Source organism: Helianthus annuus, chromosome 14 (genome assembly GCF_002127325.2).
Source record: "Helianthus annuus cultivar XRQ/B chromosome 14, HanXRQr2.0-SUNRISE, whole genome shotgun sequence".
Lineage (NCBI taxonomy): Eukaryota > Viridiplantae > Streptophyta > Magnoliopsida > Asterales > Asteraceae > Helianthus > Helianthus annuus.
The window spans coordinates 171,472,090-171,485,264 of NC_035446.2; the positions used below are offsets into that span (position 1 = coordinate 171,472,090).

The 13,175-nt window shown below is 34.9% G+C and overlaps 1 protein-coding gene across 1 annotated transcript; it reads left to right on the forward strand.

Annotated features, from left to right (window-relative positions):
* The first annotated feature begins 4,443 nt into the window (after window positions 1-4,443).
* LOC110907887 (homeobox-leucine zipper protein ROC4) lies at window positions 4,444-8,288 on the forward strand. Its single transcript, XM_022152807.1, has 6 exons — window positions 4,444-4,505; window positions 6,171-6,672; window positions 6,772-6,870; window positions 7,078-7,272; window positions 7,337-7,840; window positions 7,935-8,288. Exons 1-6 carry the CDS (start codon window positions 4,444-4,446, stop codon window positions 8,286-8,288), a joined length of 1,716 nt encoding a protein of 571 aa, XP_022008499.1.
* The last annotated feature ends 4,887 nt before the right edge of the window (window positions 8,289-13,175 follow it).

Genomic DNA, 13,175 nt, shown 5'->3' on the forward strand with positions numbered 1-13,175 from the left:
GTCGATCCCATAGCCGACAAATACACATTTCTCAGCACATGGGCCGAGCTTGTTCCGGTTGATTTTGGGTATGTGGACAAATGCGGTACACCCGAAGATTCGAGGTTCAAGCGTAAGAGGATGGGGAATACTGGCAAACTTAGACAGACAATCTAAAGGAGTTTTAAATTTAAGAGCTTTTGTGGGAAGCCGATTCAGGAGACACACAGAGGTTGCAACTGCCTCCGGCCAGAAAGATTTAGGAACCTGGGATTCGATTAAAAGGGCTCGAGTCATTTCAAGAATAATATAGTTTTTCCGTTCGGAAACACCGTTTTGTTCGGGGGTATGAGAACAAGAGGTTTGATGAATTAATCCTTTGGTTTTAAAGAATTGTTTCATGGGTGTATTGATTAACTCTCCCCCATTGTCGGATCGAAGGATTTGAATTTGAGTTCGAAATTGAGTTTGAATCATAACATAAAACGTGATAAATTTTTCGTAAACTTCGGATTTGTTTTCTAAAAAATATACCCATGTCATGCGAGTGCAATCATCCACGAATAGTATGAAGTACCGTAGACCCTGCCCCCCATCACAGGAGCAGGAGCCCACAATCAGAATGGATTAGTGAAAATGGTGAAGCAACTTTCGTATTGCTAGGTTTAAATGGTTGTCGATGGATTTTGGCACGAAGACATGTTTCACAATCTATTTTCCCATTTGAAGGGAAGAGTTTTGGAAACAAAAGGTGCGAATAACCATTGGATGGGTGTCCCAGACGTCTGTGCCATAGCGAGGCTTCTCGATTTTCGGTTCCATGTGCCAACATCACAGTACCCTGTTGAGCCACTTCATCCACGTAGTACAATCCTTGGCGCTCAGTACCACGTCCAATAATCACACCCGTCCTGATATCCTATAGAAGGCAGAAAGTAGGATGCATTAGTACCATGCAATTTAACTCTTTGGTAATATGACTAATTGAGAGCAGTTTGTGCGATAATGATGGAACATAAAGACAATTTGATAATTTCATAGTTGGTGAAATCTCAATTGTTCCTCCTCCTTTCACTTGCATCGTTCCATTGTTTGCAGTATGGATTTGGGTTTTTTGAGGATTGCACATTGACCGTATGTCTAACGGTTCAAACGTCATGGTGTCAGTGGCACCAGAATCGAATATCCAAGAACTGTTTTTTCCATGGTTGATTTCCATTTTTTTGAGCTTTGGCGAAAAAGGAATTGACGAAGAAAAGAGCCGAGAAAACCTAGCCGAGGAACCAACTCTATATAAGGTTAATAGGATTCAATCAGTCAAGCTGCACTATAATGATAGCCGCGACCAATATCAGACCTACTAAGCAATCGAGAAGAGGAACCGGCTCGCAACAGATCCAAAGGGCCAAACAGAACCGAATCCCAGAAGCGAATGGAAGGATTGAAATATTGACTTAGGGTGAGAGGTCAAGCTGGGAGAGATAGCAACCTCGCACACTAAGCCTGTCTTCTCCTCTTCGTCGAGCCACCGGCGACCGGAGAAAGGAATGTTTGTGGGAATGAATGTTCGTGGGAATGTGGAATAGTCGTGGATAAAAGGAACAGGTGGTACCAAGGAATTGTTCGTGTATGATTCTTCGTAATAGGATTGATTAAGGTTTTTTTATTATAACCTAACATTGGTTAACATGGCTCAAAGTCAAGACTCCTGTAAAACTTGGTAGGCTTTAATGCTTTTCACGGCCCAAAGTTAAAATTCACAAAATTTCGCTGGGCTTATGATCTTTGCAAAAAAAAAAAAAAAAATGCTCCAAACTTTGTCCAAAGTTTTGTGGTCACGTGTCTGATGTATGCTTTCTTTACTATTCATTTTTTATTTGTTCACTTCCCCCACACAATATTATAGCAACTTTCGTCTATGATCCAAACACTGACGAAGAATCAAAGGTTCGTGGTCGCTATACACTGACGAAGAATCAAAGGCTCGTGGTCGCTTTACACTGACGAAGAATCAAACAAGGGCGAAGAATCAAACAGAAGGTTCGTGGTCAACGCTGGGCGAAGAATCAAACAAGAAAAATTGTAGATGATGAGTCGTGTTTCTGGTGTGCGGTTGGTTTTAGGGCTTTGCGGATAAGGATGGATGTGGCGGCTGCTGCTGTTGTTGTTTTTTGATACGGATTGGGCGAAGAATCAAAGGCGACAGGTTTGATGTTCAATTTCGGTTTTGGTTTTTTTCTGGTTTGATTTTGATTTTTGTTGTGATTGATTGTAGAAGATGAACAAGATGTTTCACGGATCAAAACTCTGCTCTGATACCATGTTGTTTGGTATAGAGAAAAATACTGTGGTTGGGAATTTTTGTATTGAATTGAATGTACCAAATTAGGGTTATACAAAGATGGTGTTTATATAGTCCACCATATTACACATTAGCCCCTATACTATTTGTTTCCTTCTTTCCGACATTAATGTTGGTGGCTGCTTGTTTGTTTAGAGAGAGAGAGAGAGAGATCAAAGTTTATGAGAGAGAGAGAGTCAAAGAGAAAGGAAAAAGGTATTTATATTTGATCTTATTTTCTTTTATTTATATTATAAATATAAATAATTAAGTAAAAAGACTAAACTGCCCTTAAGTGAATAAAGTTAACTGAAAATTCTAACCTTGTTAGTGCTAAAGGACGTAGGTTGTAATGGGTTTTCCAAATAAAGGATTGTGACTATAATTATCGAAGTTAAAGGTTATCCATTGCAATATGATACAAACATAAAGGACGAAAACTGTAATTTACCCTATGGATTATTAAAAGTGTGGGGCCTACCTTATTCACCCCTCCCTTATTCAACCACCGCCTCCACTGCCTCCAACCACCGTCTCCACTGCCTCCAACCACCGCCTGCATCCCCCATCGTCTCCACCACCACCACTTCCACCCACCATTACAAATATAAATCACCATTAAAAACCTACCCCACCCTCAACCTCACCCACTTTCTTAATCAATAACCACAGAATCCAAATTACTTTTATCAGCTACAACTACATTACCAACAGATGAAGAAAACCCATTTTCATTACCTGAATTTGAGGAAACAAGAACCCTAGACCTCTTCTTCGGTCTTCTCCCAACCCTAGATGGCTTCAGATACAAAGACTTATCCACCGTACGGACTCCATCTGCATCCACAAGAGTAACAGTCAACTCCGACAAATCAATTTCTTCAGAATCACTGTCGTCGTAACCGATCTGGAACAATCCCGATTCGGAATCGTATGATTTCACAACTCCCGAAAAAACCCCAAATCCATCGAACTCTTTCCTCTCGGTTCGTCCGACAAACTCCATTTCTTCCAAGAATCAACCCTCATAGGTTCATAATTCTAGCTATCCGGAACAGTCCCGATTCAGAATCGTATGATTTGTACTATCAACAAGTTTCTCTCTCTAGAAGTGGATGAATACAGAATTCTCGCTCTAGAAACTGGAAGGGGGAAATCGCGATTTAGCTATATTTTTTAAAGGGAGGGGTAAATAAGTAATTTCAGATGGACTGAACGGAGAAAACTAACGGACATCCACTCTAGGGACTATCCGAGTAATAAACTGTCCCAAAAAACCCCAAATCCTTCGAACTATTTCCTCACGGTTCGTCCAACAAACTCCATTTCTTCCGAGAATCAACCCTCATAGGTTCACAATTCTAGCTATCCGGAACAGTCCCGATGATCGTATGATTTGTACTATCAACAAGTTTCTCTCTCTAGAAGCGGATGAATACAGAATTCTCGCTCTAGAAACTGGAAGGGGGAAATCGCGATTTATCTATATTTTTTAAAGGGAGAGGTAAATAAGTAATTTCAGATGGACTTAACAGAGAAAACTAACGGACATCGACTCAAGGGACTATCCGAGTAACAAATTGTCAAACCATAGGGAGCACCGGTGTAATTTCCAAAAGTTGGGGACTATAGGTGTTATTTTTTACAAAACCACAGAGACTATCCGGGCATTTTACTCTTTTATATTTGTTTTTTTATAATTCTCATTCTTAGGGATCAAATCTGTAAAATAGAACAATTTATATATAAAATACACTATACGATTTATAATGTAATTTTTTTCTCTAGATATTTTAATCAAATCATACCGAATAAAACTATGATATCTAATCATTTAATACACTACAATATACCGCGCACACAGAAGATAATAACCCTCTCTATATATTAACATCAATCCTTAAACGGACAATATTAAATACCGAGTCTCCTTACCCAAAAAGCAAAGTGCATTTCGTCGCCGACTATTCCATAACATTCCCCCAATTTTAACCGAGTTATTTTTTCTTTTCGCACAACTCGTTACCCTAACAACAACGTTCCTTTCACCGCCGTCCATTCCATAACATTCCACCATCTTTTACTAAGTTCTTTTTTCTTCTAACAAACACAATCATCCAACAATGGGTTCCTTAAGCAAATGTGGTAATTCACGATCGGGTACTCCAGATAATTTCCCAATCAGGTTATCGATCTCTTCTTCCCATATAATTCTATATGTATATTGTTCACTGATTAATAGATTAACATTTTGGCTTTGATTCATTGTTAGTAACATATCAAAGTTACCTTGAATTTCTTTGCTGATTAATAGATTAACTCATGGTTTGTTTGAAACTTGCTTGAAAAAAACTTGAAAAAAGCTCAGTTGTAAATTAGTCGGCTCAGCTCATGGATTTGCGAGCCGACTCAAATTATTATTTTTTTTTTTATAAAAATTAATTTAATTTAAATGTGTTAAAATAAAAAATATGTGAGAAGAGTTGAAGTGTTAGCATTTTAAATTTAGTTAATCAATAACATATAAAAATATAAAAAAATAAACAAAAAATATACATATAATACTTTTAATGCATTATGTCTTTAGGACTTTAAAATATTAGAAAAATGATATTAATTTTTTTATGTTATCTATATTCGTAAAAAATAATAAGAAAAATAAAAAAATTAATGAGCCGCCTCGATTTGTCTCGAGCTAGCACAAACATTTTACAAGTCGAGCTCGATTTTTCAGCTCGATTAAATAAACAAGCCAAGCCGAGTCAACTCGTTTAAACTCGAGATCAACCTGGCTCGGCTCGACTTGGCTCGATTACAACTTATCTAAATGTGCAAAAAGTATATTATATATATATATATATATATTTTTTGAATGGTGAACTTTATGTATAAGGTTACCATACTCTTCAAATCGGAGAGCCCCATATTGCTCCACTTTGGTCAGACTATGTTGGCTTAACCGGGCCCACTCTGGCTTCAAAGTTTGGCTTTTTTGGGCGTTCCCCCGGGAAACCATACCACCAGTTGCCACTTGACAGTCGTTGTGCCACCACAAGAGGAGAACTCTCTGGCGTAACACACAGTGGGACGAAAACCCGGTTGGGCTCGGGAATCAAACTGACAACCTCACACAAGGCCTAGTCCAAATCCTTCATTACCTATATCCAACCCAATACAATCCAAATGAAAATTGAACATGAGTCTCCATTAGAAAACCCAACCCAATATATGTTTATGGAGATCTAAGCGATGCTTTATTTTCATGTTTTTAACCTCATCATCACCATAAATAGATCTCCGATAAGAGTTGCAACTTAAAATTTTTTTAGTGAACGGTGACTTTCTTTTTTGAGTGATTCAATGTCACACCGCCTAAATGGCAGGCCTAGTCAAGATCTGTCCAGACTACGTTGTCTTAATCGGACCCGCACTGGTTTAATCAGACTTGGTTACGAAGTTAAAAAGAGATATTACTTTGAACTGGTCATAAATTACTTTGAACGCATTTAAGAGATATTAACACAACATCATTAATAAAGTTAAAAATCTTTCAACTTTGAACGCATTTAAGAGATATTAACACAACATCATTAATAAAGTTAAAAATCTTTCAAAAAAAAAATTAATAAAGTTAAAAAAATTAATAAAGTTAAAAATATAAGAAACGATCACATTTTGCTATATTTTATTGATTCCCTTAAGAAAAAGTGTTTTTTTTTTTAGTGTTATGATATCTTCAAAACCACAACTCCTTTTTATAAAATTTATTCATAGTATTATTTTACTTTCCAAAAAAAAAAATAAAAAATAACATTACTTTTTCTTTTTTTGTTTTATAACAATTTATAAGGGCCAATGAAGAAGTAGTTGCACAACAAGAGCAAGAGCGCCATGAAAATGAGATTCTGAAGCAACAAAATGAAGAACTCAGGCTTCAGAATTTGGCAATGAAAGAATTTCTAAAGAACCCACACAAATCCATTTTTGAACACAAAATCTGTATCGAGAATGCGCGATTGAAAGAGAAGATTCATGCCATGACTATTCAATATAATCAATCTTATGGGCTAAACGAGACCCGAATGGGCATAGACATGGCCATTCAAACCAAAAGTTATCTTAAGCTAGCACCATATGCAATGGATGAGCTCTTTAAGCTTGGCGCGCTCAATGATCCACTTTGGAATAAAAGCACCCACGGCCAAGGAGAAACACTTGATTTTAAGTTATATGAATGGGCTTTTCCGCCTTGTCTTGGCCCGAAACCACATGGATTTGTATCCGAGGCTTCACGGGCTAAAGGGGTCATACCCATGGCTACTTCAGACTTTGTAGAAGCATTATTCAATGCGGTAACTATTCCTTGAGTCTTTGTTAGAAGATTAAACAAAGTTTTCTTTAACTTATATGAAAACTAACACAACATGATTTGGTATATTAATTATTTACAGGATCGATGGCGAGACATGTTTGGGGGAATGATCGGAAGGTGTACTACGAAAGTGATTTCTAATGGCGCTAGAGGTTCAAGAAATGGTGCTCTACTGCTTGTAAGCCTTGTTTTATCCCTCAAAACAAATAAATAAATGTACCCATTAAAATCTCACTCGTAACAAAAGCTACTAGTGGATAAATAAAAAAATTGGTCCCATTAAGAGTGACCCTAACTTTAAAACCCCCATGCATTTTTTTTTTTACATTTATGCCCTCAATGTTATTGAAATAAGCAAATGCTTAAAGATCAAAATTTTATGCAGATGAAAGCTGAAATTCAAGTCTTTTCTTCCTTCGTGCCGGTTCGAGTCCTAAATTTTATTCGATACGTCAACAAACACGCAGAGGGGCTATGGGTTGTGGTTGATTACTCCGTTGATTTTGGAACGGACAGACGGTTAACAAGAAGGTGTCCATCTGGCTGTATTCTACAATCTATGCCAAATGGGTGCACAAAGGTATAGTCATTTGTATTGCATAGTTATGTCTAACTATGATTTAACTTGTAACGAACATGTGTAGGTTACGTGGATTGAACATACAGAATATGACGAACAACTGATCCACGAAAACTATCGTGGGTTAATTAGATCAGGCGTGGGCTTTGGTGCACAAAGATGGGTTAGTGCACTTTTGGGGCAATGTAAATGCATAGCTCCCAACCTGTTTGAAAGTACAACACGATGCTTACGAAGTCTAGCACAGCGCATGAGGCGTATGTTCTGTGCTACTGTTTGTTTGACTGGCTGGGAACGATGGAATTTGGTTGCGAATGTACCAGGAAGACCAAGGATAATGGCGCGCATGTACAATAATTTTCAGGGAGTATCAGGAGTAGTCATGAGTGCCACCCATTCGGTATGGATAGCAGCAAATCATCGACACTTGTTTGAAATGATGTTGATAAAAGATTTGAGGAGCGTGTGGGACGTGTTATGCCATACGATTGCTACCCGGGACATGTATAGTTTCCCTTTGAGCCAAGATGAAGCCAACTTTAACTGCGTCTCGATTCTAGATTCGAATGTGAGTTTACAAAGTTACTTTCTATTTAGTCTTAAGTATTATATATAATGATATAATGAAATGCTTATGTTTGTTCAAACTTTTGCATGTATAGACACTACAGGCTGGAGTGAATCAACCGCTTAAGGTATTGCAAGAGGCTTCGAGTGATACGACGGGATCACTCATTGTTTACGCAATTGTGGATACCCCCACCGTAGCTCTAGTGATGCAGGGGGGAGATTCGTCGCGAGTGGGTCTCTTGCCAATAGGGTTGAGTATAGTCCCTTACCATGGGGAAAGTGGTGAAAGTGGATCCATGGTGACTGTGGGGTTCCATAGGTTGCTACGAAATCAAGTTATCTCAAACATCACAGTGGAAAATATCAACACATTGAACAGATTGGTGGCACAGACAGTTCAGGGATTAAAAATGTTGGTTGATCCACTCAATGAGGAGGGTATGTGAGTGGTTGAATCCAGGATTAGGATTTAGGGTGTAGGGTTAGTGTCGGGTTCATACACCATTGCTTAGAGTCGGTTCGGGCATCCGCTGTTGTGTCATTTGTACTTGGGCCCTATAGATTTTTATTTTCCAACTTTAAATTAAATCTGGCTAGTTGTTTTATACTTTTATGTTGTATGAGATCGAGTTTTTATTTTCATTTCAAAGGATTGACTTTTACATCACATATGCAAGTTTTGATATTAATGCGTAAATGAATTTAGCTTTTAGCAAAACAAGGCTTGTTGAAGTCGTCCGTTGCGGCGAAACGAAACAAATGATAATGTAAAACAAACATTATAATGTTGTTTGAAAGTTAAACCGTCATAATCGATTCAGTTCATTATTGTACCATTTTACAATTCCATTTATACTGAAAGGTCGAGAGAAAAAAAGAAGAAATACGTACTTAAGTTCATTGAAAAAGTTAACGAGCTTAGCTTATTAAATAAACTAGTTTTCAACTATCGCCGCGTTGCGGCGAATGTCTTTTGTTATTTAGTCTGTGTTTACATGTGTTTTAAAATCACTACGAACGGGTTGCGCATGGAAACCACTGACAAGAATAAAAAGAAAATATAGAAAAAAAACACTAAAAGATAACCAAAAGAAAATCAACCAAAAAGTTGTAAGGTAATAATGTTGTTCGTATGAAACCTGCGGTCAGAGATGAGCAAATGATACTGGGTACCGGTACCGAATTTCCCGAACCGAAAGATCTTAAGTACCAATTCGGTACGACTTTTGGCGTTCTGATACCGGTTTGCTACCGTTTTTTACCTTCATATACCGGTACCGTAACTGGTATTTTCGGTACCAGTACCGATTCGGTATTGGTTGGCACCGAGCTCATCCCTACCCCTGAAACTAAAAAAAGAAATCATTAAAAGTTGAAGAAAATAAACAAAAAAAGTTGCATGATACCGTTGTTGTTCGTACGACACCCGTTATCAGGGATGAGCAAATGGTACCGGGTAGTAGTACCGAATTTCCCGAAATAAAAGATTTTCAAAATCAATTCGATACCGACTTTTGGTGTTTTCTGTACCAGACTGGTGTCGCCTTTTACCTTCATGTACCGATAACCGTACTGGTTTTCAACACCAGTACCGATTAACACAAACTTATCTAACTTAAAAAGTAAAAAGATAATAAAAACATTAAAAAAAACTATATATTAATATAGTCTTGTCTACTTTTGTACTGTTCAAAAGATCCTTTTATACTGTTCAAAAGATCCTTTTATACTGTTCAAAAGATCCTTTTATTAATATATAGGTCAATATCAAATTAAATTAAATGATAAAGGTGATATGGTTTAAAAAAGGAAAAAATGATTTGAAAAAAAAGAAATATTAAATATGAAGCAAATATAACTAAAATAAAAAAAGAAAAACCATAATCTAAAAAAAAAATTAAAAAATGTGAAGGGCCATGTACTATTCATGGCCCTTTACCAATAATATATACTAAGTTTGTTGATGTCATATATTGCAACGAAACAGAGCAAATTATAATGTAAAACAATGTTATTTGAAAAGTTTGAAAATGAAACATTTGTTTAGTAAGTTTAGCTGTTAGAACTGGTTCAGTTTATCATCGTTCCGTAAAACGATACCAACTAAATATTCTATTTTGAATACAATTTCATTTTTAACAAAACTCATACCGAAATGTCGCGAGAAAAAAATTAAAAAACTATGTACTTAAGTTTTTAGAGAAAAAAACCAATTAATGTAAGCTATTAAAGAAATATTAAATTAATTAATAGAGAAAATATGATTTAATAAAAGACAAAAATCATTCAAAGTATAAAATAAATGATAAAGGAAATATAGATATAAAAAAGGAAAAAAAATAAAAATATTGTAGAAAGTAAAAGTAAATACAATAATAAATTATTACAATATTTAAGTAAAAGATATTTAAAAACAACTGTATATTATTGTAAATTTAAAATCATTATTCATGTTTTTTCATAAATTAAAATCACTATTCATGTTTTTCGCAAATAATACATAATATATAATAGGTTTGTGGTCGTCGCGCGTTGTGGTGAAACATAGAAAATGATAATGTAAAACAAATGTAATTTGAAAATGAAACATGTTGTTTACAAAGTCAAACCGTTAGAATTGGTTCAGTTTATCATCGTACCGTAAAACGATACCAACTAAATACTCTATTTTGAATACAACTTCATTTTTTACAAAACTTAATACTCTATTTTGAATATAACTTCATTTTTAACAAACTTATACAGGAATGTCACGAGAAAAAAATAAACACAACTACGTACTTAATTTTTTAGAGAAAAAAATTAACTAACATAAGCAAAATCAATTTAATAAATACCGGTATTGATATATATATATATATATATATATATATATATATATATATATATTGTTTGGTCTCGGTTCGGTTTGGTTTTGTATGAAGTGACACAATATCCGTCTTCTATAAAATTTATATCACAATGTTGAAAAAACATAAACATAGAACATATCTTATTAGAAAAAATATCAAATACATGATGAATAAAGTGCTATTAAAATTAAGATGATTACTTAAAAAGTACATTCACTATTCATGGACACTTTATATTTATTTGGTGAAAAAAATAATATAAAAAAAATTAAAACAATTACTTAAAAATTTGCATTCACTATTTATACCCATTTTCAAATTATATTAAATAAATAAATAAATAAATAAATAATATATAATAATAAAATAATAAAATAATATAATAAATATAATAAATATAATATAATATAATATAATATAATATAATATAATATAATATAATATAATATAATATAATATAATATAATATAATATAATATAATATAATATAATATAATATAATATAATATAATATAATATAATATAATATAATATAATATAATATAATATAATATAATATAATATAATATAATATAATATAATATAATATAATATAATATAATATAATATAATATAATATAATATAATATAATATAGAGTAAACTTCCGTTTTGCTCCCTGTGGTTTGGTCACTTTAACGGTTTTGCCCCAAACCTTTAAAAATAGTCATTTTCCTCCAATAGTTTGCTATGGTTTTTTCTATTTTGCTCCCCGCCTCTAACTCCATCCAAATTGTATGTTTTTCCATTTAATAGTCATTTTCCTCTAATAGTTTGCTATGGTTTTTCTATTTTGTTCCCTACGGGGAGCAAAATGGAAAAACATACAATTTGGATGGAGTTAGAGGCGGGGAGCAAAATGGAAAAAACCATAGCAAACTATTGGAGGAAAATGGCTATTTTTAAATGTTTTGGGCAAAATCGTTAAAGTGACCAAACCACAGCAAAACGAAAGTTTACTCTATAATATAGGTAAGGTTACTGTAAAAATGACATATTTTGTACAAAGTGTAAGAATTTAATGTAAGCATGGTGTTTTATATTTTAGGTATGGTGTTTATATTCTTTTGATATGGTATAATATAGAAAAACATTAAACACAACAATTTATAACACAATCATATGTATTCAAGGCATTTAATTTAAAACACATTACTTTAATTCTTTGTATGGTCTTTTAGATTTCATGCCTATAATACATTTAATTGTGCTTTAAATTATCAATGATCTCTAGATCAAGTGGTGGAGGGCTTGCATTTCTCTTGAGAGTTGCAGGTTCGACTCCCACTTGGTGCAGAGTTAGGCACTGGTGGGCAATGATAGAAGACACAGGGAAACCTGGGTTGGATCCTTGAGCCAAACAGGTTTTACCGGTAATTTCACTGTCGTGCCTACGGGCGGGTGGGTTACCGGGTTTTCCCCGGAATTGGTGGTGGACTCGGGTTACTCTCGGAGTACTCCGTTTGTCCAGTGGGTGCCCCGAGAGTGCTCGGGATTGAGTTTGTTGGCCGTTCAAAAAAAAATTGTGCTTTAAATTGTTATGTTTGGTGTTTTTCTATATAATACCATACCAAAAGAATATAAAACATTATATCTAAAATTTAAAACACCATGCCTATACAAACTTCTTACACTTTATACGAAAAAATGTCCGTCACACAATGTGTGTTCAGTTTAAGTAAATATCATTTTACAAATTTAAAACTCGATCTCATGTTATCAATGATCACCTAAATACAAGGTTGTACAAGTCTCACCTAGGCTCCGAGTACTCCCTGAGTACTCACTACAAGGTTGGCTGCCGAGGCCCGAATACTGTTCACCTAGGCTGATTACTCCCCAAGTAATCTCCTCCTAAGCCGAGTACTTTCCGAGTACTCTCAAATCCGACTAGTGAGTGCCTAGCGACTTTTGCAACTATGCCTAAATATCACTTCAAAAATACCACACATCAGGTAGCCTTCATATCCATGCCATCCTACATTTGGAGCATACCTAAAGTTAACATGATTTACATATTAAAAGTTTCTAATTGAGTGACTTTTAGTTTGATAGGCATCTTTACAACTTTAACATGCATTATAACCTATCATTTCCTAACATGATGTGACATAACATAGCATAACATATCGTAATGTAACCTAACAATATATCATCATTCCATTTCATTAGCCAAAGTTATGGTGTTCATAGGTGATCGTCATCAGTCCCTTCCCTTAGCGCGAAGCTGCCCTGTTTATGAGCGATCAAATCACTTCATTTCGTTAGTCGAAGCTATCGTCCATTATAAGTGTCGTCATCATTCCATTCTGTTGGTCAACGTTATTATGTTCAATCGTAACATAAATAACACATATCCTGATACCATCAACCACCATTAACGTCTGTCCATACATAACATAACATAACATAGCATAGCATAGCATAGCATAGCATAGCATAG